At 40.5% G+C, this 26,888-nt stretch overlaps 1 protein-coding gene across 1 annotated transcript in view; it reads left to right on the forward strand.

Annotated features, from left to right (window-relative positions):
• PPEF1 (protein phosphatase with EF-hand domain 1) overlaps positions 1-26,888 on the forward strand; it is a 90,077-nt gene that overhangs the window by 49,083 nt on the left and 14,106 nt on the right. Inside the window, exons 9-17 of the mRNA XM_081945997.1 lie at positions 4,970-5,006; positions 5,233-5,382; positions 7,204-7,341; positions 7,456-7,533; positions 8,168-8,353; positions 9,237-9,379; positions 17,084-17,190; positions 21,607-21,770; positions 23,623-23,707. Of these exons, the coding sequence (XP_081802123.1) occupies positions 4,970-5,006; positions 5,233-5,382; positions 7,204-7,341; positions 7,456-7,533; positions 8,168-8,353; positions 9,237-9,379; positions 17,084-17,190; positions 21,607-21,770; positions 23,623-23,707 (1,088 nt within the window). The remainder of the gene's footprint in view (positions 1-4,969; positions 5,007-5,232; positions 5,383-7,203; positions 7,342-7,455; positions 7,534-8,167; positions 8,354-9,236; positions 9,380-17,083; positions 17,191-21,606; positions 21,771-23,622; positions 23,708-26,888) is intronic.

The following is a 26,888-nucleotide window of genomic DNA, read 5'->3' on the forward strand; positions in this document are numbered from 1 at the left end:
TCTCTCGATTTACTGTCAGCATCAACAATTTTCTCATCACTTTGTTCATGTTTTTCTGCAATTTTTTGAACTCTATCTTCAAGTTTCATCGTTGTTTCATCAATATTCTCAGCTCTTCCCTCCACTCTTTCTGTTCTTTGTTCTATAAACTCCAGATTCTTTTCTATTCTCCGCTCCTTCCGTCAGAAACTCAAAACCCACCTGTTCCAGCTAGCCAGCCTGGCCTAATTCCAGCTTTCCCACCTCAGTTTTATTTTTAAATTTTATGATTGGTTTTATGGTCTAAGTTTTTAATTTTTATAAATTCGTACAGGGGCTATTTAATCTAATTTTAGCTATGTATACTATTGTTTGTATGGTTTTTAAATTTATACCTGTACACCGCCCCGAGTCCCTTCGGGGAGAGGGGGCGGTCTAGAAATCTAATTAAATAAATAAAATAAATAAATATTCTTTCTGTGCTTATTAGGATTTTTTAAATTTCTAACATGATTCTTTGCAATGTTAATTCCTCTTCTTCTTCATGTTGCGCCATCTTTCCAAGTTGTAAATACTGCCACTAGGACATCCAAGACTTTTTGCTAGGTTTCAAATAAATTCAGTGTAATCTTTCAAGTCAGGGCTTTCTCTTTACTTCAAAAGAACACTTATATAAACAAGACGTGTTTTCTCTCTGTCCCTTTCAGTAAGCAAAGCCAGTGGCCTTGAGATAACAGATGTAAGCAAGCCTCCAGCCTCTAGATGGCAGTGTTACTTCTTCTTTTCTCTACTTTTAGCTCCCTCTTTAAGCTCCGAGTTTAAGAATAGAAAAAAAAGTGTTTAAAAGTTCTGATCCGGCCGAGCATTTAAAGGAAAGAGATTCTCTTTCCACAAATACAAATAATGGGAAAAAATAGAAGAAGGAGAAAAAGGACCAATCCAATTTAAAAGTAAGAGGCATTTGTAAAAATTCCATCAATAGAAAAAAAACAAAATTAAAGAATAAAAAGATAACACAATAGTTTTAATTCAAGCTAATCCGCTGCTTGCTCTCTTTTATCTTCAATTTTAGTTTTACTCTAATTCTTTTGGGGTGTTCTCTTTTCTAATTATAAAATTTATCTCACCAATTTCAACATACTCTCTCTCCTGCTCTGCTTCCATTGCACGGGGGCTGTCCCAACCTTATGCAGCTTCTGCTGCTTCTCTTGAAGCCAAAAAAAAAAAGCTTCTCCTGGATCGATCAGGTGCTTTGCGATGCCCCTGAGATCAGCAAGACGTACTCTTCTCTATCATTGTCTCTACGGGACGGTTTAGGTCCAAAAAGGACCGTCCAGCAACAGAGATTTCAACAGCAATCCTGGAGCTCCAAGATTGCATGTTGTGTTGTAGCGACATCAGCCCCGGAAGTCCGACCATTTTTATTCTTTCTCCAGCCTGAGCCCTTAAGTATATTTTCTTTCTGAAAGCTTAACATTGTTTTTGACCTAACCCTGATTTTCTTATTGTGTTGGTATTTGAAACTGTATTTTCTTATACTTTCCTCATGCATTATTTTAGACCGGGGTGGGGATATATATGCAACTCTCAGAATTTCTGAGTAAGCAAGGCCCATCATTCCCCACCTGTTTTAGACCATAGACCACACATAGACCATGCTTATGCATCAGTCAGGGGTGGGTTCCATAGTCTTTTACTGTCAGTTCGCTCAGGGATGCGCTTTGGGCGTGCGCACGCTTTGGGCACGTGCACACTTTATGCGCATTATGTGCGCATTCACAGTAGTGTAAAATTGCTTCTGTGCATGCGCAGAAGCAAAAAACAAGATGGTGATGCCTACAGCGCCACCGATAGAACTGGTTTGGGGGCATGGGCGGCCGAGTTACTACCTACTTGGCTGAACCAGAGCGGACCGGTAGGAACCCACCTCTGGCATCAGTGCATGCAAGGGGATAACAAAATGTTCCTGTTGATGTGAAGTCCACACCTTACCACAATGCAGATGATGTGTGCAATGCAGTTAACAAAGGGTGGAGCTTCCATGTGTAGGTAATTGGATTTCAACTATTTGCTCAGTGAGTGTTAAAAGTTATTATGACACTGAACAAGGGGAACTTACAACTCATCCATGAAATTGTAACCAATGTGGCATCCCTGCTTCAGATGCTTAGCATCAGCTTGCAATTAGGATGGTTGCAATGTTCCACTGTCATGTGATCACCAGTTACAGCCTTCCCTGCAGGCAGGCTTCTCACAAACGAGGTCAGTGTGGAAGCTGGCAAGAAATATTAAGTCACTTGCATTCTCACTGCTTTTTCACCTGCCTGCCATGCTCTCTAGTGTCCACCCACTCCCCACATTCCATTGTACCTGCCCACTGATAGTGAATGCCATTCACCAGCAGCCACACCTGTCAAGACTCTGTAGTGCCCACAGCATCCTCACCTTCCTGCATTCTGTAGTGCCCACCCTCAACACCCACTCATTAATTTTATTCTACAGAAATTGTTGCAGAGGATTATTATATAGCCATACAGGTTAGTAGCAGTGAATGGTAATGTAACAAAAAATGTTAAAAAGTTATGATATTTATGTAATTACTTACTAAGCACATCTAAATTATATTAAAGTAACCAAAATATCTTTATAATCCCCAAGGCATGTCACAACTTTTGAGCACCCCTAATGTTTGGAAATTGAAAGTTGAAGAATTTGACATGCCCTAATGGTTACAGCTCAAATAAAATGTACAGTCACCATGAGCCTTTCTGCTTAATGGTTTCAACTATCACAGAAAACTCTCCTCAGAACATAAAGAACCATAGATTATAACTATAGATGCAAACTAAATGCTGCCATCTACTAACTGAATAATTCTGCAGTTGGTACAATACAAAATACATTCTATCATCTATTCCCACACTCCCACTCAATAACTACTCCTTATAATAATCCCATTTCTGCTCTCAGATCTATAAATCTTCTTATTAGCAGTTTTGTCAAAACATTTGCTATCATGCTTCACAATACGTAAATACAATTTCATTTTGTTCAATCAGATCATGAATGTAATGATGTCTGACATCAATATACTTTGTTCTTGCATTTATCTTGTCATTGCAAGTTAAATACACCCTTAATACAGTTGTTAACTTGCAAAATGATTTCAGCTGAAGTCATGCTTATATCTGCTTTGTTTCTTGGTTGCCATTTGTTGAGGGGTGGGAGCATGGGAGGGGGGGAGACTCAGGAACGTGTTGTCTGAGCCGACTAGTCACAACATCTCCCAGCTGGTGTGTGAACCAAGGTCATTTCAACGGACATTTGTCAAAGTTGAGCAGGAACCTACACCTTGATTGATTGCCCATGTTGACCTGAGAGACAAAGAGTGGTGGGGAGATCTTATTCTTTTAACCATCCATGCACGCTGGAATAATTTAGAGCTAGCTTCACCTTTCTCAGGGCCGATAAGATGTACTCAATAAAGGATCTCTTGAACCTGACTCCTTGATTTCATTACTCGGAACGATGACATCAGTCATATAAGACTGTAGGCTGGGACATTATCTCTCCAAGATCTTCAAGCAATTGATGTAACCACACAGCTTCTTGACTGGCATAAGCAACAGCAATGTATTCTGCCTCTGCAGAAGACAAAGCTACTGACGTTTGCTTCTTGCTGGACCAAGATATAGCACTATTTCCTAATTTGAACCAGTAACCATTTGTGGATTTATGAGTACTTAGATCACCTGCCCAATCAGAGTCCACATATCCTACGAGGTTCAAATCACCAACTGCAGATAGCTTCAGACTTAAGTCCTTTGTTTGTTTGAGATATCTTATGATTGTCTTGATTGATGTCCAGTCTCTTTGACATGGTTTACTCATGTGTCTACAAAGAAGTGATATAGCAGCTGCAATGTCTGGATGTGGAGTGGTTGCAATATATACCAATACCCCCACTGCTTTTCTGTACTGTTCATTAGTAGGAAGAAGATCCTCATTCCGTTCAGTTTTTAGATATGCTGTATTAATAGGAATACTTGCTTATTTGGTTTCAGTCAGGCCAAACTGCTGAAGCAATTTTAGATTTCTGATTTAACAGGAAGCTGCTATTTCTTTAGGCTATATACGTTAATTCCTAGGTAATATGTCACATCTCCAAGATCTTTAGTCTAAGATATTAGTTAAGCATTGCAGTCAACTTTGCAATTTTCTCATCTCTTTTGTAAATTACAATCAAGTTATCCACATAGAGTAAAATATACATATATTCAGAGTCTACACATTTTGGGTATAGACATGGGTAATCTCTGCTTCATATGAATCCTTTGTCTAGCAAGACTTCATTTATTTTTTTAAATTCCATGCTCGAGCTGATTGCTTGAGTCCAATAAAGAGATTTCTGCAACTTGCACACAAGATGTTCTCCACTTTTCATATATCCTTTTGGCTGTGTCATAGATAGTTCCTCTTCAATAACACCATTAAGAAAGGCTGTTGTGATATCATGGTGCTTCTCATTCAGGATCTCCTGAATGAAATCTCTTGTGGCCCGGTTTCTTCTTTTATTCCACTTGGATAGTCTTTTTCAGTTAATTTCTTTATTATATCAGGATTTCTGTGTCCAAGTCATCTGGGTATTGGGTTTACTTCTGGATTACCTATGGGTTGAAGCTGGGCCCATAATCTGTTAGAAAATTCTGTTTTATTCTATAGAAATTGTAGCAGAGGATTATTATACAGCCAGGCAGATTGGTAGCAGAGGATGGTTACATAGCCATATAGATTAAATAAAGTGTACAATGTAGTCACCATGAGCCTTGATGCTTAACAGTTTTAACTGTCACAGGAAACTCTCCTCAGAACATAAAGAACCATAATTATAACCATAGATGCAAACTAATCACTGCTATACACTGGCTGAATACTTCTGTAGTTGTTGCAATACAAAATACATTTATTCCAACAATTATTTTCATTTCAGATATGGTTTCACAAAAGAAATTATGAAGAAGTATAAGGTTAGTATTTTATTTCATTTTGATAAAGGCCATCCAATTAACAAAGCAACAGAACAGATTGTGCTGTTTTACCTAAATTACCAGGCCATTAGCAATTACTGGTCTAGAGGTGTCCTAAAAATACTTGCCTTCATTTGTTTCTGTTTTATTGTAAAGCCAAAATGAAGCTGCCCATAGGTCTTAAAGAATAGTTCAAGAGTGTCTAACCCAGCATTTCATTTGACAGAGCTATGGGAAACCAATTTTGCATCTTCTAGAAGATGTCTACAGCTGGCTTCCTCTTGCTACTATTATTGACAAGCAAGTTCTTATTTTACATGGTGGAATATCAGATACGACAGATTTGAATTTCCTGAATTCATTCCACAGGAACAAGGTAGGAATTATACACATAAAAGTATTGTTATCTTACTGGTTTTAGCTCCAATCTTGCTCACAAGAAGTAAAATTCTACTAAATTCTATTAATTGTACATATATACCTAATCTATATACAACATATATGTACATACTCTACACATATCTATATATGTACTGTATATATACTGTACATACACATATCAAGTATTATCTTAACTAAGTTCTTCAGAAAGGAAAAGACTTCTTTTTAGATAGTGCTTTCCAACTGTTTAGATTCAACTTATGACTAACAACTTTGAAAGAAATGTTACTGAAAAAAAACAACTGCAGGTAATTCTATGGAGTATAATTCCCTTGTCAAACAATAAGAGGTACATTCCAAAGGTTTGCCCTCATAGTGACATACACACATACCGTGTTTACCCGAAAATACAACATGTCCTGATAATAAGGCCATGCCACATTTTTCTGGTGGGCAAAAATATAAGCCCTCCCCCTCAAATAAGCCCCATGGACAACCCCCCACCTCCAGCCAGTCAGAGCGCCGCTCACCAACCTAGCGGGATCCCGAAGGTGCCAAGCCACGGGTACAAGGGAGGGAGGCAAAGGTGATCGCATTACTTGGTGCTTTCGGGATACCGCTAGGTTGGTGAGCAGCGCTGTGCTCAGCTGAAGAGGGGGGTTGCTGGGTGGCAGCTCTCTTGCGAGCAGGCTCCCAAAGAGCCGGGCACAGCCTCAGGGTTGAACAGCTGTGTTGTGCTGTCGCAGCAGCGCAACACAACAGCCATGAAACGATCACTCTCATGAGCAGCCACCCAGCAAACCCCCTTTCCAGTGGGCACAGCACCATTCACTGACATGGGTATCGCCAAGCTGCGTGAGCACCTCTTCGCCGCTGCCCAGTTCCCACGGCTTGGGGCCTTTGAAATGCATGGCTAGAGAGGGGGGTTGCGCCGCTGCCCAGCCTCACCATGCCCTGGCCAAGCTCTCCCTGTAGAACCAGGGCACTTCCGCTACCGCTGCTGCCATATGACTTTTTCGGCGGTTTCCAAACCGAGTCTTCCGATAGTGGCTGTTCTGGGCGTACGCTCTATGGTTGTGGGTCAGCTGCCGGCAGAGCATACAACCATAGAGCATACGCCCAGAGCGGCCACTGCCGGAAGACTCGGTTTGGAAGTCGCCGAAAAAGCCATGTGGTGGCGGCGGCAGCAGAGGTGCCCTGGCTCTGCAGAGAGAGCTGGACCAGGGCATTATGAGGCTGGGAGGCGCGCGAGCGGGAGCAGAACAGCTGCTCATGTAACCCCCCTCTCCAGCCCTGCATTCACTGGCATTTTGAAGGTGACAATCCACGGGAGCCGGGCAGCAGCAAACATGCGCTCACGCGGCTTGGCGATACCCCTAGGTCAGTGAATGGCACTGTGCCCAGCTGGAAAGGGGGTTTGCCGGGTGGCTGCTCATGAGCATGGTCACTTCATGGCTGTTGTGTTGCGCTGCTGCGACCCGTTCAACCCTGAGGCTGTGCCTGGCTCTTTGGGAGCCCGCTCGGAAGAGAGCAGCCACCCAGCAACCCCAAAACAATAAACCCTCCCCTCATAATAAAGCCCAAGCCATATTTTGTAGGTAAAAAGAAAATAAGACCCTGTCTTATTTTCGGGGAAACATGGTACATACCCCTTAAGTATGTTTTTTTTCCTTTGTGTTTCCACTTACATTTGGAGTGGGTGCCCAGCATACACTGAAGGATAAACTAATCTGTTCTTGACCCGAAAGCATTTGCATATCCATATTTATCAATGTTTTTGCTCTGAGGGTACTGTTCATGAATTTTATCTTCATAGTTGAAGTCTTTGCTGAGACCACTGAAGTCAAATACGGAAGCAATCTATGAGCCACAGAGAACAAATCTTGTGAAAACCAGGATCAATCTCACAGAAAGCAAAAAAGACAATTCTGGGCAAGACATCGCCAAGAAAAATGTAAGAAAGTCCACATCAGCATCCTGTGAGAGAAGACAATATGCCAAGGAAGTGGGTGATATCAAAAGCAATCTTAATGGTACCCTTGACATAACCAGTTCTAGCTCATTTCAGAATGCACAATGTCTTAAGCCTTACAACTTGACTACCACAAATGCATCTCCAGAATTAACAGCAAAGGAAAGGGAACAAGTATGTTGAAACTTTATACATAGTCTCTTTTTCCAAAATATGGGTTATAAGGATGTTCAAACTGTAAACAACTTTTGTAAAGATAGAAAATAAAACTTTAATTGGGTAATCAACTACAAGCTGAATAAATAATTTCCATTAGAAATTTGCTACCCCAAATTTGTCTTGTTTGTTTATATCTAATTCTTGCAAGCTAGTAGAAAATGTGGGGTAATCATTGCAGTCCCCGTCTTCTAGAGGTTCCATTTTTGTGATGATAAAAAGACCCAATATTCTTATCAATAATTCGATGTCCATAATTGCCTCCCATTTGGAGAAGTTCCCTCTAAGCACTTTATTTAAACTTTATTTAACACCAGATGGTAGAATCAACTACTAGAAGAGGGACAGAGTATGTCAAAATGGGTCAATTTCACTGAAGCTAGATAGAAGCTAGACTGCAATTATCAAAAACTGATTGCAGTTATATTAATTTCTGCATTGTGATTTAACTTTCTTACCATTCTAATTTAGTCAATATCATAAGTTTCACTGTCATACATATCGTGTGTGGGAATCAGTAAAGACGCGAGCATTTATTTCACATACTGGAAGATAACAGGATTATCTTATGTTCATTCATTTACATGGAAAGGTGATGGATATTCTCTGGAGTGATCCTAAGCATCAAAATGGTTGTTCACCAAATAAAATTCGAGGAGGAGGTTGTTACTTTGGTCCTGATATTACTGCCAGATTGCTGCAGCGTTATAATTTGAAATTGCTCATCAGGTCTCACCAGTGCAAACAGGAAGGCTATGAGATCAGTCATAATGGAAAGGTAATTGGTACTTTAAAATTCAAATTTCACAAAATATTCACCAGCTAAAAAGATTGTACCAGATTGTACTAGAAAGATAGCTCCAACTCAGTACTGATATGGCAATCAGTATCCTTAATCATACCACAACGTGATTTCTTGAATTTTAATCATTTCATTTTTTCCACAATGCAAAATAGAATAAGGAGGAATCAGTACTCTTTTTCTTTCTTTTTTCGTTTCTGTTATAATTTTGCACCACTGAGGTTAAAACCAATTTCGTGAGCTGTAAAGTGTCATGTATAAAGTACATGACAATAAAGATTACACTTACACTTATACATATTTAGATGGAAAGACTAGCTGAAAAGAGTAAAATATTCTATTGGCAAATAGTTATGTCAGTTTTCTGTTTCTGTAGAAAAATACTATATTTGTCATTCTTTTTTCTATCCTCTTCCATGCATTGGGAAACATCATGGCTGCCAGAAGTTTGGATAACTTAATTTTCTGGTATATTCTTGGTTTTTTTGTCCTTCAAAACACACAAAATCCCTTCCATATCTGAGAATATAGGATGGTTTGTTGAGGGAGAAGCTTTATATACAAGGAAATGGATATTTATGTTATCCCTAATTTTATCTGTAGGAGTGAGCTATCATGGCTCTTCAAGTGCTCAGGAAATCCCCCCCCCCCCCTTTTTAGATACACAGAGCCACAGCTATGTAAGCTTCTTTTTCATTGTTTTTTCCAATAATGGAAAAAGCTACTTACAGTATATACAGCTTACAGTATATAGAATTATAATATAATGCTTGGTTAATTCTGATATTTGTTCACCTGTGACTACTTTGGTTTTAAACATACTGTATTTTAAGTGATAGCTGTTTTCTTTTTTAAATAGGTCATCACTATTTTTTCCGCCTCAAACTACTATGAAGAAGGAAGCAATCGTGGTGCCTATATCAAACTAAATCCAGATTTGATTCCTCATTTTGTTCAGTATCAAGTCAGCAAATTTACACGTAAGCAGACGCTTCATCAAAGGTAAAACTAAAAAAAGCATGCCTATTGCTTAAAAACATGCATATTGGGATGCTAAACTAATCATTGTTATATATTATAGTGTAACTACTGGTGGGCCTGCCTTTACTAAAAACATTTCTTAGTATTAAAAATGATCAGCTGATGTTTTATGAGTGCAGTCAAATCTATGCCTTTCCTATTGGAAGATGATTTCTTTTAGACAGTACAATAGTTCTCAAGTTACAATGGCAATTCGGACTGGAATTCCTGTTGCTAAGCAATGTGGCCATAAGTTATGAAGGTATGTGATTGAAACTTTTAGTGACAGTAATGCTGGCAGTTCCCACCAGTAATTAGATGAGAACCCACCCCTATCCAAGCCGTTCCCAGCTTGGTCCTTCCTAACCCCTAAGCCTTGGTAAGATAAAGGATTGCATCTAGTTTACATCCAGCACTACCACTGTTGAGGGTGTTGCCTCAAGTCTCACACTGTTGTGGCCCACCAGCTGCCAGCAGAGTTGGCGGCAGAATCAGACGATGAGGAGATTGGGGAGGAACTTGGGCCAGTTCTGGAGTCTGGTGAAGGCGCTGATGGATGCTCTGCATCAGATGCAGATAGAGAGCCAGGGCCATCTGGCATTTCCCAGCCACCGGAGATGCAGTTGCCTTTGAAGGCTGATATGAGTGAGGAAGAAGAACAGTGGGGCCTGTTCCAGAAGCACATATGTGCAGAGCAGTTAGGAGAGGTGAACAAAGGAGGACAAGGAGTTGACTCGGGAAGCAAAGCACATGTGGACGCTGAATGGCTCCTCCCTGGCTGGGGAACAAATATAAGGAAAGATGAGTGATTGTCATAGGGGACAACAGTTCGTATTTCTGAAGATTTTGCTCATTGGGTTTCGTGCCACAAAGATTGCTTGCCAGAACTTAATTTGCAGTCTTTTGGCTGGGAGCTCAGGGCCTTCCAACTATCGTAAGGAACTGATAAGGTCTGTCACTGCAGTTGCTACCCTAGGCCCTGCAACCTCTGCTGTGCCCAGCTGACCTTTGCCATCTTCCTCCCACTGTTAGTGAGCCCAGCATGCCCAACCTACTTCACAACACATGTGAAATAGCTGCTGTCTGTACAAGGCATTCATCCCAAAGTCACTAAGATCATGCATGCTATTGTTGCAGTGCTTTGAAAAGCCTTTGGAACAGGGATGCTATATACTTATCTTCCCTACCAGTTCACAAATGTGAGCGCACGCAATTCCTATAACTGTTCTTCATATGCCTTAGCCTCTAGTCTCCTAATCATCTTTGTTGCTCTGCTCTACACATTTTCTAGAGTATCAACATCTTTTTTATAGTGTCGTGATCAAAACTGGATGCAGTATTCTAGGTGTGGTCTTACTAAGGCTTTATAGAATGGTAATAGTACTTCATGTGATCTTGATTGAATTCCTTTGTTAATGCAATTTTGGATTGCATTGTCTTTTTTTTTTGTCTGCTGCTGCAGACTGCTAATTAATATTTAGTTGGTTGTCCACTAAGACTTCAAGATCCGTCTCTCAGTTACTGCTATTAAGCCTGGTTTCACCCAATATATAATATGTACTCTTGATTTTTTTTGCTTATGTGTAAGACTTTACTTTTCTTTACATTGAATTTCATTTTATTAGTTAGCGCCCAGTTTTTAAGTCTGTCAAGGTTCATCTGGATCTTGAGCCTATAGGATGTTGGCTATTCTTGCCAGCTTAGCATCATCTGCAAATTTGATATGTTCCCCTTCTATTTCCTCATTTAAGTCATTTAGGAAGATGTTGAAGAGTACTGGGCCTAAGACAGAACGTTGTGGTGCCCCACTGCTTACCAACTTCCATGTAAATATATGAGAGAATATGGTTGAAACCACTGTTCCCTCTAAGGTGCGCGGCTGTGCGGCCGCACACGTGGCAAGAAAACACCGTGCAGCAGTTTTCAACTGCCGCGCAATGATTTCTACTGCCACAGGCTCTGGAAGCTGGGGAGGTCCTTTGCAGGCAGCTAGAACTGGCCGCCTGCAAAGGACCTCCCTGGACTTGTTTTGATGAGCATGGGACGACTGACGGTAGTTGTGAAGCCCCAAAGTCCCGGCCGCCACCAGAATAACTGCTGCCACCTCCTCCTCCTCTAACAGCACTGCCGGATTTGCCACCCGGCGCTGTGGCTGAGGTGAAGCCGCCAGAGCTCCAGCCGGCATCCCCGTGCATGGCAGTGGCGCCTCCCCCTCCACTCGGAGTACTTGAGCTGAGCCCCATGTCACCCCTGCCCCCTCCTACTCTGCTGTGCTTTTGAGGAGCCGTGAGGCTGCGGGAGCCAGTAGGAAGGCGCCGGGGGTGGGAGCAGGGGAAAAAAAGGCCTCATGGCTCCTCGAAAGCACGGCGGAGGAGGGGGGGCAGGGGGAACGTGGGGCTGAGCTCAGGTGCTCCGAGCGGAGGGGGAGGCGCCGCTGCCACGGGTGGGGGTGCCAGTGGGAGCTTTGCCGGCTTCACCTCAGCTGCAGGTCTGGGCAGCAAATGTGGTAGTGCTGTTGGGGGAGGATGAGGAGGAGGTGGTGGCAGCAGTTATTCTGGTGGCGGCGGGGGCTCGTCGGCATCTTCAGCGGCAGCCCTGCCCACGATGAAGAAACCAAAGATGGAGCAGATCCATGCAGATGACGTCGCTGCAACATGACTGGAGGAGGAATTCTGGGAGTTGAAGTCCACAAGTCTTAAAGCTGTCAGGTTTGAAGACCCCTGCGTTTTTTTTCCCTAAAAGGTTAGGGGTGCAAGGATCTTGTAACTTGACAGCTTTAAGACTTGCACACTTCAATGCCAGAGTTCCTGAGCCAACATGACTGGAGGAGGAATTCTGGGAGTTGAAGTCCACAAGTCTTAAAGCTGTCAGGTTTGAAGACCCCTGGGGGTTTTTTTCTAAAGGGTTAGGGGTGCAAGGGTCTTGTAACTTGACAGCTTTAAGACTTGCATGCTTCAAATGCCAGAGTTTCTGAGCCAACATTTTGGTTGCTAAGCAGGAGCGTTGTTAAGTGATACTGATATTATATAACACTTTTAATTAAGTGGGTACCTTGAAGAAACATAACTTTGAGTTTCAAATAATACTGATTTCATTGTTGTCTTAGGTGACATCTGTGAAAAAAATTCAGGTGCTCAGGCATGAAAATGTGCCGCTCAAACACTATACTTTTCGGCTCACATTGAAAAAAAATTAGAGGGAACATTGGTTGAAACCCCAAATTATTTGGGTAAAACCGATTCCATTTTGAATACATCACATGCACAACTCAGCTCGCTTGCTTGCTTGGAAATTCACAACTTGGAGCAAAACCAGAGAGTTACAGTGACCTGATCAAAAATAGCCTGATTCCCCCCGCTCCCCTTTGTAACAGGGAGTTACAGGACATGTTTTGCAAGAAGCTGGTAATGATCTTATTGTTCAGTTCTGGGAAAGCAGGGGCTGGGGTTTTTGGAACATTTGGGGAATTTCCATTTTTGTATGTATCCACAACATTAATGCCAACTAAGGTCACTGACCACCAAGCAGTGTTACCATACACGCAACTGTATTTTTGCATCTGATTTATGATGCATTTTGATACGTCATTTTGTGTATTTAAAGTGTGCCTATGTACCTTGTAGTTATTCTCATTTGTTTGGGAATCCACTTGCGCAAGTATTATAAAATAGATGCTTTTTGTTGATTATAGTTTCCTTGACCATTTTTTTTTATATGTAGAGAATATATCTGGGATATGTTTCTCACAACATAGTACCATTAAGGCAAGGGTGGGCTTCAAAAAAATTAACAATGGGTTTTCTGCCTTGCTGGGTGGGCGTGGGCATGATGGGCATGGCCTAGTCAGCATCCTGCATTATCGCAGGGGGGTGTGCATTTACGCCCTTTCCGGGCTCTGGAGGCTGTCCTTGAGCCTCTGGGAGGGCAAAAATTGCTTCCTCATTCTCCAGAGGCCTTCTGGAGGTCGGAAACAAGCCTGAAGAAGCCAATTCCCAGAAATTCCAGAAGGCCCATTTTTCACCCTCCCCAGGCTCTGGAGGCTTTCCTTGAGACTCTGGGAGGGCAAAAGCAGCCTCCTCTGGTCTCCCCCGGTAGGTTGTTGAATGCCTTGCTAAAGTCTAAGTGTACTATGGCCACAGCATTTCACTGGTCTACTAATTTAGTCATTATGTCAAAGAATTAAATAAGATTGGTTTGGCATGATCTGTTTTTAACAAACCTATACTGACTTCTAATTATTACTTTGTTTCTAGATGTTCACAGATCTGTTTTTTGAGTATCTTTTCCAGTATCTTCCCGGGTATTGATGTTAGACTGATTGGTCTGTAGTTTCCTGGGTCTCTTCCCACCCACCCCCTTTTTTTTGAAGAGAACTCTGGGATGTAATCCATAAGGTCCCAATGATTTATATTCATCAAGATAAAACAGGTGTTCTCTTACCATTTTTTGTTTATTTTAACTTTTGTTTCTAGTCTGTCTTTTAGTTATGTTTTTGATAGGTTGGGCTGTAGTTTCTTTTTGTGTGAAAACTGATGCAAAGAATGAATTAAGCAGCTCTGCTTTCTCTCTGTTGCCTGTTATTTCCTTGCTGTCTTCTCTCTTTAGTGGACCGACTATTTCCTTGATTTTTTTCTTATTATTTATATGTTGAAAGAAACTTTTTAAAAATTATATTTGACTTTTGTTGCAAGTCTTTGTTCATCCTGAACCTTTGCTTTCCTGACTTCATCTTTGCAGATTCGGGCTATTTCCTGATATTCTGCCTTAGTTAAGAGGGAAATCTCTGTGGCTTCTCTCTTTACTAACAAACTATAGGTAGTCTTGAACTTACAACCATTTAATGACAGTTTGACATAGCAGTGGCACTGAAAAAAAAAGACTTACAACTGTTCCTCTTACAACCATGGCAGCATCTCCATGGCCATAGGACCAAAGTACAGGCACTTGGCAACCAGCATGCATTTGTGACAATTGCAGCATCCCAGGCTCATATGATTGCCATTTTCAATCTTTCCATCTGGTTTCCACCGTGCAAAATCAATGGGGAAGCAGGTTTCACTTAAAAACCAAATGATTCACTTGACAACTGCAATTATTCACTTAACAACTGTGGCAAAAAAGGTCATTCAGTTGGGCATGACTCACTTAACAACCACCTTACTTAACAATGGAAATTCTGGGAATTTCCTGGGACATTTCCTAATTTGGGAACACGTTCCTTGGCAGTCAACAGGAGTGCTAGTTTACTACTAGCTTGTCAGGTACTTAGGAGATGAGGACTTGGCAGCACAAGGAAACAATAACCAATGGCCGGCCATCAACAAACCAATCAATCAGTAGGAAGGCACCACATAAATACGACTCACAGAATAGCCCAAAGCACATTCAGAAGTTCCCTGAAGATGGGCTCTGGAATGAGTCTGAAAGCTTGGAAGGTGACTGACCTAAATTGGATCTTGCAACATATATTTGCCTTGATTCATAATGGAAATTCTGGTCCCAATTGTGGTCATAATTTGAGAATTGCATGAAATATTAGATAAGTTTTAATTTACAAGAAATATGATTTAATGCATCCCTTTTATTTTTACTTCTTAAATTAACTGATGTGAACTTATTGCCTATTCCATGAACCACAGGATGAGGATGTGAATGTACTAGTCTTCTCTGGATTGCTATTTACACCCAATTTAGAGAAGTGGAATAATAATGGAGCTGCACAGAGAGGAGTTAAGGAAAATAAATAATAATTGATGCCTGGCTGTCTTGGAATTAAGGGCCAATCTATTATTTTAATTCACTGGCAGCCCAGTGATAGCCAAGAGCTTGTTTAACTTGTACCGGAGGCAACTTGGCCCTTCCACCTTTTTCAAACTTAGCTGGCAACAATGGCTATCAGCTTTGCTTGCATCTGCTTCAGAGGTGGTATTCAGTCAGTTTGCACCAGTTCGTGTGAACCAGTAGCGGAAATTTGGCCTGGGTTGCCGAAACAGTAGCGACCACTGGCTGGCCACACCCCCAAACTGGTCACCTGGTCGCTGCTCGTTCACCCCGCCTGCCCACCACTCATTTGCCCCACCTGCCCCCACCTGCCCAGATGCTCGCTCTGCCCATCCCAGCCCTATATATGTTGCCTTTGCTTTGCCATGTGGCCAAGCTATGCACATCGCCAATCGCCTCTGCGCCTCGCCCACTCTGCTCAGCTCACCAAAGATAAGTAAACATGCTGCCAGCTTGCCTTTCGCCTTGGGTCTGGGACCAGGGCCCCAGGGATACACCATTCCCCAGACCCCAGAGCTCCTGCCTGCCTTGGCCAGGTCAGGGAATGCGCCTTTCCCTGGCTTCAGCCTTGCCCTAGAGCAGCTGCCTGCTCACCCTCTGCCTCGCTCACCTCCTTCTGTTTTGGTTGCCTTGGTGGAGAGGGGGGACATGGCGAGGCTCAGACACCTTTCATAGGAAGCCTCCAGCCTCTGGTACAGCAGGCCATTTTCCTGGCAGGCAATGGGGTGCTTGTGTGCAGCCAGTGCAAAGAACAGGACAGTGGTGATGGTCATGGGCCACCCTGTTTGCGCCAGCCCGCGTGCGCAACCCATTGCCTGCTGGTGCTGCTCGCGGACAGCCACCAAACCCAGCCAGGAGAACGGCCTACTGCGCTGGAGGGATGGTGTCACAGAGGAACTGCTCAGAAGGCAGCCGCCAGCCTCAGTCTTTAAAGTACTTTGACGCGGGGGGGAGGAGAGGACCATAAAGGGACAGGCAGCCACAGGAACTGCCTTCTGAGCAGCTCCACTGTGAAGGGAGGGAGAAAAGTTCAGTTTCTCTCTGCACAGCATTCAACGTGGCTGCTTCTCTCCTCCTTCTCGGGCTCATACACACAGAGCAAGTGTGAGAAGGAGGCAAAAAGCAGCCAGGTTGAATGCTAGAACACTTGGCCAAACTTTTCTGTGGGTTCTGTGGGTGTAGTTTGGGTGGGTGTGGCTTGGTGGGGTGATGCTCCCCCACCTTGCCATGATTGATGTCGAGTTGGCCACGCCCACTCAGTCACATGATCCCCCCAACAAGCCCCCCCTGACCAAGCCACGCCCATTGAACTGGTAGGGAAAAAATTTGAAACCCACCTCTGATCTGCTTCCATTCCACAAAGCTAGCTATTGATCAGCTCTAGCAGTACAAAGGTAAAATACTGTTTGTAGGACTACCGGTAAAGCTTAAATGGATAGTAATGCTAATAACCATCACTCAATTTGTACTTAATCCAGTATGGCCACTTATTTATGCTTTTTCATCCTTATCATGATTGTACTGCATGTATGTAAATGTGTTAACCATCTCTCTGTTGGATGTACATACTTTCTACATACTACACTTCGCTTAGATTTCCTCACTTTTTCACATTTTTTTAGTTTATAACTCAAGAAAAAAATCTAAATTGATGATATAAAGCTCTAACTACAAGAACCATTGAGATTATATTATTGCTCATGCAGTTGTTTTCCTAAATACAACTTTATTTTTTTCAATTTTTCTAACTAAATATGCAGCATTACTCAAGTTTACCATTATGTTTAAGTATTTTCTTTGTTCTCCATATGGGAATTTCAGAACTCCTAAAATTCTGTACTCTGACATGGACCCGTAAAGAGATTTTGTTGTTCTAATTGACTAGTTTAATGATTTTCTTTGTAGAGTGACTGCTATTGAGCTTTCTGCTTTAAAGGGTTTGCGAGAGAAACTTTATACCCACAAATCAGACCTCATTGCAGCTTTTACCCAGTATGATCCAGTTTGCACAGGTAATGGGATTTGAAAAAGTGTTTCATTTTGTTTGTCAATATTGTGTTTTTATGTACAAGTAATTTTGTATGTTGCATGTTATAGGAAGAAAATGTGACGAGGAGCTGTAAAAGTAGCAAATTGTATAACAGAAGAACAGAAGCAATAGATTCTAGATTTGTATGGGACAGATGCTTCTATGAATCATTCATAAATGAGCTGGATTGAGCTAAAATGCAATTTATGGGAGATATCAAATTATTTAGAATAATGGACACTGCTGTCCCCAAAATAGTACATGAGCTTGTAGGCTGATCAAAATGACTCATGTAATCTTTTCTAACTCTGTAATTCTTGTCTTTTAAGAATAGCAATGTTTTCAGTGTGAGATATCCTTTTCAGACTACTAGAGAACAGTTAATCCCTAGTAGAGAACTTAGTATCTGATTAGTTGTATTAACATAAGTATATTTACCAAACCAAGGGTTCTGACAGTTCTGAGGAATCACCCTTTAAGAGGGATGCAGAGACATTGGAACATAGTCAAAGAATGATAGCAAGGAAATCAAGGGACTGAAAACCAAGTCCTATGAAAAGGGATGGAACAATATTTAGTTATGAAAAAGAGTAACTGAATATAATAGTAGTCTTCAAGCACTTGAGATGTTATCATAGAGAACTTTAACACCTCTTCTCTCTTGTCCCAGAGTGCAGAATATGAAATAATAGGTGTAAGTTACAGAAAGTCAGATTTCAATTGAATGTTAGAAAAAACTCCCTAACAGTAAGAACAATTTAATAGCATGAAACCAATTCTCTGGAAAAGCAGTGGTCTTCTATTCATTGGATGTATTAGGACAGGACTAGAGAGAGGGACCTGTCCGCTTGGGCAGCTTTAATTTGGTTCCTCAGTAGAGTGCTCTATAATGGCTTAAATGATTATTTCCAGCCTCGTGTTTCTAGTAACAATCTGCATAAAATCAGATGAGAGGTAGATGAGAGGTAGAGACTCTCCTTCAAAAGAGCTAGAAAATATTTAGGGCCAAGATATACTGACAAAACTGCTGTTGTGGAAGAGTTACCTGATCAAAAGTTGACTATACATGATGTGTTGTAGACAAATATATCTATGGATGAATTTGTCTACGGAGGGACTGACCTTGCAGGACAGGAAGAAGAGCCATTACCCAGGCAACAGTCAGACAAGAGGGAACTAAGCTTGGACCAAGAAAGAAAATTGAGAAAAACTCTCAGACAAGTCTCTCTTCAGTTTTCATTAAGATAAAGGGGAGGGGAGAAAAACATATTCAGGTTTGCAAGATCCTGTTATAGTAAAAGTAGCACTGACTTACATGGCACTGGTACTGGTACCTTAGTCTGATTTCCCTTGTAGGGGGCAACACATATCCAGTCCCAAACAGCCATTGAAATAATTCTCCAGAGTGCTGTCTTCCACCCAAGCAAGATCTTTCTGGGGGTTCAAAGTACTGCTGCAAATACCTATTATTTTAGAGTCCAGTCTTTGGTTTAGAGCCTGCCTGTCTTTTTATAAAGGAGTCAGGAAGCCTAGTAAGTACCAAACATAGAGACTCAGAGTGAACCTGAAATAATAGCTTCCCCTAGAAAATTATGAGAAATCAATAAATTACAGGTATCTCCTCTCATCTTCTGTCCGAATTTTGTAGATTGACTTATATCATAAAGTAAAAGTGGCTATATTAGGTAATTTAGGTAGGTTGAAGATCCTCAAAACTCAGAAGTATGGGGCACACTTGAATTAATGATGCTTGTCCCACTAAGGAGAAAGAGTTTGCTATACAAATGAGATACTAGTTTACCTTCCTTCGTTTTCACATTCATGGTGAGGGATATCGTTGGAAGGGAGTACAAAGAATCAAGATGTTGCCCATGACTGCAAGATTCATGCTTTGCCCATTTTTAACATATAATGATGCATGTAAAAAGAAAAAGGAAAAAAGGATGGAGCTGACACCTTGACCTTTCAATTCTTGTTCTTGGCTGCTCCTGGCATGGTACTACCAAAGGAAAGTTGCTTCATCCTACTTTGTGACTGCTGATGGGGGGGAAAATATCAATGATAAATTAATTATCTCCATATGAACAAAAAAAGAAAAAGCATATGCTGCAGCCCTCTTGAGACTGCCAATTACTACATAAGAAAAAAAAACCCTCTGATAATTAACAGCTGCAGTTGAAGTCTAATTCTTCTATAAAGAAGGAATGTTGATCATGTGAAAGAGGCATTCTGGTATTGCCAAATGTATTTGCAGGAGGAGCTACCATATTTCTATTAAGCATATAGGTTCTTCTTCTATATTCCAATTTTTGTGCCATACTACCTTCAGATAAGTTTTTGTTCAAACATGTGCTTGCCCCTGGTTTTAAATGAATATTACTGTTGTTGTATTAGTATCTCAAAGAATCCACATGTGTCAGTATTGGATAATTAGGAAAGCATGCAGATACCATCATAAATATAGATAGCCCACTAAATGGGTAATTATTTGCAAAGCCCAATTATGTGAACATACTAAGTAAACTTACTAATGAATTCATAGATGTACAGAGCACCAATTGGTATCCAAGAAAAATGGCAATATTTATAGGGAGCAAGGCTCTCTGCTGGTTCACAGTCCAAAGCAATAGAGAAGATAAAGGTATATGAAATAATACAGTTTTTTTCAATGCTTCAGATTATGACTATATATATCCATGTTTATTTATTTTTAAGTGCTGTTTTCCTGCCATGGTTGCATTTGTTACACTCAATATATAGAATCCCATCAATTATTAATTATTTACATCTAGAATATATAGGATGGAATTGATTCTGTTATTATTCCAAGGCTCACATTTCAAAAGCAGAAGAGGTTAAGGCTTTTCCTATGGCAAGGTTTGTTTCCTCACTTTCTTCTGTAGCCTCCAAAGCTTTCCAATTAGAGGTTGGGGGATATGACCAATAGAGGATGGAGAAAAGCAGACAGGCAATAAGATAAATATGAGCTGTGATTCTAAGATGAGTAATTGTGAGCTCATAATTATCAAAGTGTCTAATTTTTCTTCCCATTCCTCATACGATACCAGGAACAAATAACATTTGAGAAGTCAGATTTTTGCCACCCTCCCCACAGGAATGGTTAAGCAGAGGTGGTGGTGGGGAGGAATGGGACTAGGAAGACTGAAATCTTAACGTTAAAATCCAATTGACATTCCCAACTTAAATTTTACACCCAAGTTAGAAACCAGCCACTTTTTTCCAAGGAGGGATGACTTTTAAGGAAAGATAGTTTATTGATTGATTAGTCTTATCAGCATATCAAAAAGACTCTTAAGGATGGAAATAACTTTGTCTTAAGGGATGCAGTGGCTCAGTGGCTAAGTCACTGAGCTTGTCAATCAGAAAGGTCAGCAGTTTGGTGGTTTGAATCCCTAGTGCCAGGTAACGGAGTGAGCTCTGTTACTTGTCCCAGCTTCTGCCAACCTAGCAATTCGAAAGCATGTAAAAATGCAAGTAGAAAAATAGAAACCACCTTTGGTGGGAAGGTAACAGTGCTCCGTGCGCCTTCGGCGTTTAGTCATGCCGGCCACATGACCACGGAGGCCTCTTCGGACAGTGCTGGTTCTTTGGCTTTGAGACAGAGATGAGCACTGCCCCCTAGAGTCGGGAATGTCTATTACATATGTGTGAGGGAAACCTTTCTCTTTACTTTAACCTTGTCTTTGACAGACTTTAATTTTCCATTTTCCCCTTTAAATCCTCTCCCCACCCACCCACCACCCACAGAATTATACAGATAGACATAAGCTGAAATCTGCACACCTTTCATTCATTTGAGAAATTTCTGATGTTTCATGTTGAAAAGAAAAAGAAGCATAAGCAAATTGAAACTCAGTGCTGAAATGTAACTGGTTCCCACCAAATTTCAATTATGTGGTAAGATGTGGTGCAAATAGGATACCTACAATCTGTAGGTTGGTCACCCTCCTCTATTCCCTATTCTACAGTGTACTTCATAAGCTCTAGTGAATCTGATGGAGTGAGTGTGTGTGTGTGTGTGTGTGTGGTGTGTGTGTGTGTGTGTGTTGGTGGACCAGTCTTTAGAACAGTAATTCTCAACCTCAGCCAGTTTAATATATGTGGACTTAAACTCCCGGAATTCCCTGGTGACCATGTCTGGCTGGGGAATTGTGGGAGTTAGTCCACATTTAAAAGCTAGCCACTATGCTTGGCAAGTTTTTTTTAATTAAAAAGTAACCCTGTAATTGAGTTTATTGAAATCTCAATGCCACAATACCTCCTGCAATGATGTTTTCATTGACATTGGAGGGGGTTGTGGCTTGATACGTAAATACACATCACAGCCTCTTATAGGGAGTTTACTTTGAAACATAAAATACTTTTCATTTTTTAACAGGAAGGATTTCTCTTAGCCAATGGGCTTCTGCCATGGAATCAATTCTGCAACTTGACCTACCCTGGAGAACTCTCCGTTCTCGACTAGTTAGCCTGGCTCCAGATGGAAGTGTGGAATATCTTTCATGTTTTGACAATTTAGAAATCATACTACCCATCAAAGAGGTGAGGTGATTTGGAACAAGGATGCTCAGATTTTTTTTCAGAGGGTCTGAACTTTATTTTGAATAATAGGTTGGATATTCCATAGAGAGGCAGGGCAGGACAAAATAACGTGCAGAGACAGAAGGAAAAATGTTATTATTTCATTTAATTAAATTTAATTATATTTATGTAAATATATGTATAAAATATAGTTACTGTGTATGCACACACAATAAAAAAGGAAACACATATATGCTTCTCACATTGATAAAAACTGGCCTTGTTTTGTATGTTGCAATATTAAACATTAAATGATCAGTATTTAAATCAATGTATTTAACAATAGCAAAACATGGGGATACATTAATATACAATCCAAATTTTAAAATGGTCTTTCAGTTGGGACTCCCAATACTATATAATGCTTATTCAAGTACATGTTGAGTTTTCAGACCTTTGCAGGACTGACATAAAAATACATATTTTCAGTGTCTAACATGCTCAATAGGTTTTTCTCCTGTCACTTTAGAAATTATAAAAAATCCATTTGGTGACAAGCTTTGGATGGGTTTTAAAGGACACAATAGTGATCCTCAGTCTTGAGGTCTAGGTTGTACACTTTAATTTAGGAAATGGCTGAATTGACAGCATTGTTAAAATGGTTTGTATAATACTATTAATTTTATTTAGAAACATGTAGATACAATTGTGCAATGTGACTCTTAGTGTACACATGGGAAAAAACAACTAGCATTGCTAATCAACAGCGTCCCCTCAGTTTCTTCCTTAAGAGAATTTTCTTTTGAAGTATGTAGGATAAAAAAGCGGCAAAGTTACCAGTAGATAAATGTCTGGAGTAGATAGTACATTAAAAGTTAAACCTGGAAGCTCTTTTAGGATAATGCATATCTTTATTTTAATTAAATTTTAAATTAAAATTCTTTAGAATTTAGAATTTGGATTCTGGATGTTGGATTTTCATGGAATAAATTGTATTTTAAAATATAATTTTTACAAGATATAAAATAGTTTGTAGTATAGGTAATCCCCGGGTTATGAGCATTTCCTTAGTAAATGTTTGAAGTAACACAATCAGCGGCCCCTACCATTTCTGAACAAGCCCTGAAACTATGAATCTTGCAGCACTATGACAGTTGAACAACTCTAGAGGCTCTTCAACATTCATCCTGCATGTTGCTTCTGAGGGAGTGAATCTGCCCCTCAGAAGCCCCAATTGGCCATCCAGAGGCCTTCCCTGGAACCTTGGTGGCCATAATGGAGCTTCTGAGGGGTGGATCTGCCCCTCAGAAGCCCCATTCGGCCATCCAGAGGCCTTACTCAGCACCTTGCCGGCTGAAGTGGAGCTTCTGAGGGGCGCATTCAGCCAGCAAGGTGCTGGGTGAGGCCTCTTGATGGCCCTCAGAAGCTCCATTTCAGCCCGCACAAGAGTGCACAAGGCTAGAGAGGAGAGGGTGCTAGATCGTCACAAGGTAAGTGACCCATCATGGCAGGTTGGGTGTGAAAAGAAATTTGGGGAGCTTGAGGTATTTCAGTGGGTTGGGGAAGCCTTGGGTGGTCTTAGGCAGGTGGACTACGTAGGCCCTCACATCGCCTTCCCCACCCTGAAATTCCTCATGTGCACTTAACAAGCTTCACATACGATTAGCGAATGTGTGGGCAAAAGGAGGAGTGATTTCATTCAAGGGACAAGATTCACTCCCACAAATCCTTGGTTATGAATGGAATGGGCAGGCTCCATTACATTCGTAACTCAAGGACTATTTGTATTGTGATTTCAACCATAGATTGGGTATTGTATAATTTCTAATCTGTCTCATTCTCTTGCTCTCTCTTAATCTCTATTATATTTTAGGTTCAACCATATTTGGTGGAAACTCTGTGTAGATACAAAGCTGATTTGGAGATTATCTTTAATATGATTGACCAAGACCATTCTGGTATGTTAAAACTTTAGTTTCCCAAAGGTAATGCCATGGGATTAGAATCAGAATCAGAATAAGTTGGAAGGAACCTTGGAGGTTTTCCAGTCCAGCCCTATTCTCAAGCATATCCTTTCAGACAAGGGACTGTTCAGTCCCTTGTCCTTGCTGTTAAAAAGTTTCTCCTTATTCCAGGTTGCTTTTCTCCTTGATTAATTTCCATCAATTGTTTCTTGTCCTGCCCTCTGGTGCTTTGGAAAATAAATTGGACCCCTCCTCTTTCTGGCAGCCCCTCAAACACTGGAATACTGTTATCTGCCTCATACTGCTATGAGCCTCAGTGGCGCAGTGGTTAGAGTTCAGTACTACAGGCTACTTCTGCTGACTGCCAGCTGCCTGTAATTTGGCAGTTCAAATCCCACCAGGTTCAATGTGGACTCAGCCTTCCATTAGTCCAAGGTGGGTAAAATGAGAACCCAAATTGTTGGGGCCAATATGCTGACTCTGTAAACTGCCTAGAGAGAGCTATAAAGCACTATAAAGCGGTATATAAATCTAAGTACTATTGTTATTATGTCTCCTCTAGTCCTTTTCTCTAGTCTAGCCAAACCCAAATCCTGCAATTGTTCATATGTTTTAGGCCTTTAATCGTCTTAGTTCCTCTTCTTTGCATTTTTTCCAAAGTCTCAACATTTTTGTAATGTGGTGACCAAAACTGGATTTAGTATTCCAGGTGTGGTCTTACAAAAGCTTTATAAAATGGTACTAATGCATGATTTTGATTCTGTGCTTCTGTTTATACAACCAAGGATTGTATTAGCTACTTTGGCTATTGCTTGCACACTACTGAGTCATGTTTAAGTGATCATCCACTAGGACTCCAAGGTCCCTCTCACAATTACTGTTTTTGAGCCAGGTTTCACCTAATCTGTCCATGTACATTTGGTTTTGGGCTGTTGGTTTGAGCTCTGAGCTTTGCAGTTTTGTTGCAAACGTTTCATCACCATTCAAAGAGACATTGTCAGTACACTTTGAATTGTACTCGTCTGTCAGAACATTGGCCTTTAAATACCTTTTTATGTGATGCAAATGAGTATGGGTGTTGTTTGTTTGGCTACTTCTGAGTCATAGTCTGATTTCAAACTGTTTGATTGGCTGGCTGTTGTTACTGAGACATAGTCTTTGGTTTTAAGTACTGTCTGTGTGAAGCAAATTAGCATTAGCGTATCAAATACATTTCAACCACCTTTGGGTGTTCAATGCTCAATGCCGCTTATCATTGGGAGACATTTGCCTGCAGAGAAGTGTCCACATGTTAGTAACTCTTCTACCTACGATGAAACATACTTCCTCGAAGCGTTAACTACAAACCACTAATCAATCATCCAGCAGCATGGACAACAGCAAGACAGAATGGTAAACACATGATCCAACTGATAACAGATGCTCACATTATCTGAATAAATACACAAAGTGCCTCACTGAGCAAAAGCTCTTATACAATAATACATTGGACCACAACTTATGCAAAGTTTGAAGTCAGCAACCAAGGACAGAACAACAAATACAAGAGAAAAGAAGCACACTGCCCTACAAAGCAAGTGATCCAGACTAACAGCTAACAACTCTCACAACAATTAACAAGCTTGGCTCAAGAACCTATCCAATCGACAACTCAAAGATGAGGAACAAGTCCTGATAAAGGGACTCAACTTCAACCACAGAGATGTGTCAAACACAGAATTCCTAGCAAGCCTAGAAAATGCCCTAAAATCAAAATATCTTAGTGAAGAAGCCCAACAACAAATACGTCAGATCATTGTCCCGATGCTGAGATGCAAACAAAACTCCAGTATCTTTACAAAACAGGAACAACAGGCAATGAAATCCCTCAAAACTGATAACAATAGTGTCATCCTACCAGCCGACAAAGGTCAGATGACAGTGTTACTAGACAAAGCTGACTACATACAAAAGGCCAAGCAACTCCTACAGGACACATCGACCTGCAGACCCAACTGTAAAGCTGACCAACAAGATCAACAAAACCCTAAAAAAAAGTTGCAAGAGAAGCCGGAAATGCTGTGACGGAAATGGTTGGGAAATAGCAGAACTCTGATGGGCTCCGCAAAAACCTAACCAGACACCCGCTGCCAGGGACCTTCGGTTCAGAACTGTTCTAGAGGAACAAGTGAAAAGGAAGAAACATCTCAATGACTAAAGAGGAACCTGTAGTTCATCGAAAGGTCAGAGATAAAATTCTTCAAGCTGTGACGTGACCTTGACTGTAGCAAGATAAAGATACTTTGAAGCCATGTGAAATAACAAGGAGGATTTGTTTTTGCAACAGTGTTGTGGATTGAATTTACTGTTTCTGTGGGAGAGAAAAAGTAAATAAAAATAGAATTGGACTTTAGAAATTGGAAATAAGAAAAGAAAAAAGAACTTGAAATTTAAGTAAATGTAATATAACAGAAAAAGTTTAAACAATTTGCTAAATTAATCAAGCAGACAATATGAAATTTTGGATGTATAATGAATTACTTGATATGTTAAAAAATGCAAGTGAAATGCTAAATGGGAAAAAAAAACAGTGGAAACTCAGAGGGAACACATAGAACAAGGAGAAGGAGAAAAGGAGAAAGAAAAGGGATTGAATGAAGAACAAGAAGACACCATAGAAGAAAAAGAAACTGAAAAAGAAAAATACTTAGATGATTGAACTTGGATTTACAGTTATATACCAAAAGGAAACAAGGGGGAAGTGACCTCAAAAAACTAATTAAATGAAAAGTTTATTATATAAAATTAAATTTGAGGATATATGTTATTAATAGTAAAATAGAATAGATGGAAATGATATGTTAAATTTGATTAATTTGGAGAAGCAAATAATGATATTGTTTATATATTAAGAAGAAATTAAAATTAAGCAGGAAAATATGGAATGAAAATAAGATGACTGAAATGTAAATGAAAATATGATGAAAATGAACTATGCATAATAGAAGATGTAAAGTGGGAAAACCCGGACAACACTTTGTTTATAAAAGAAGTTAAAATATGTAACAAAAAAAAAAACACTTTGTTTTTAAAAAAGTTGCAAGAATTAAATCAAATCACCAAAGAAGAATGTTGGAGAATGAAAGCAACTGATTCCAACATAGCACAGTTCTATGATTTTCAAAGGCGCAATAGA

Source organism: Natrix helvetica, assembly GCF_964273705.1.
Source record: "Natrix helvetica genome assembly, chromosome: 3".
Taxonomy (NCBI): domain Eukaryota; kingdom Metazoa; phylum Chordata; class Lepidosauria; order Squamata; family Natricidae; genus Natrix; species Natrix helvetica.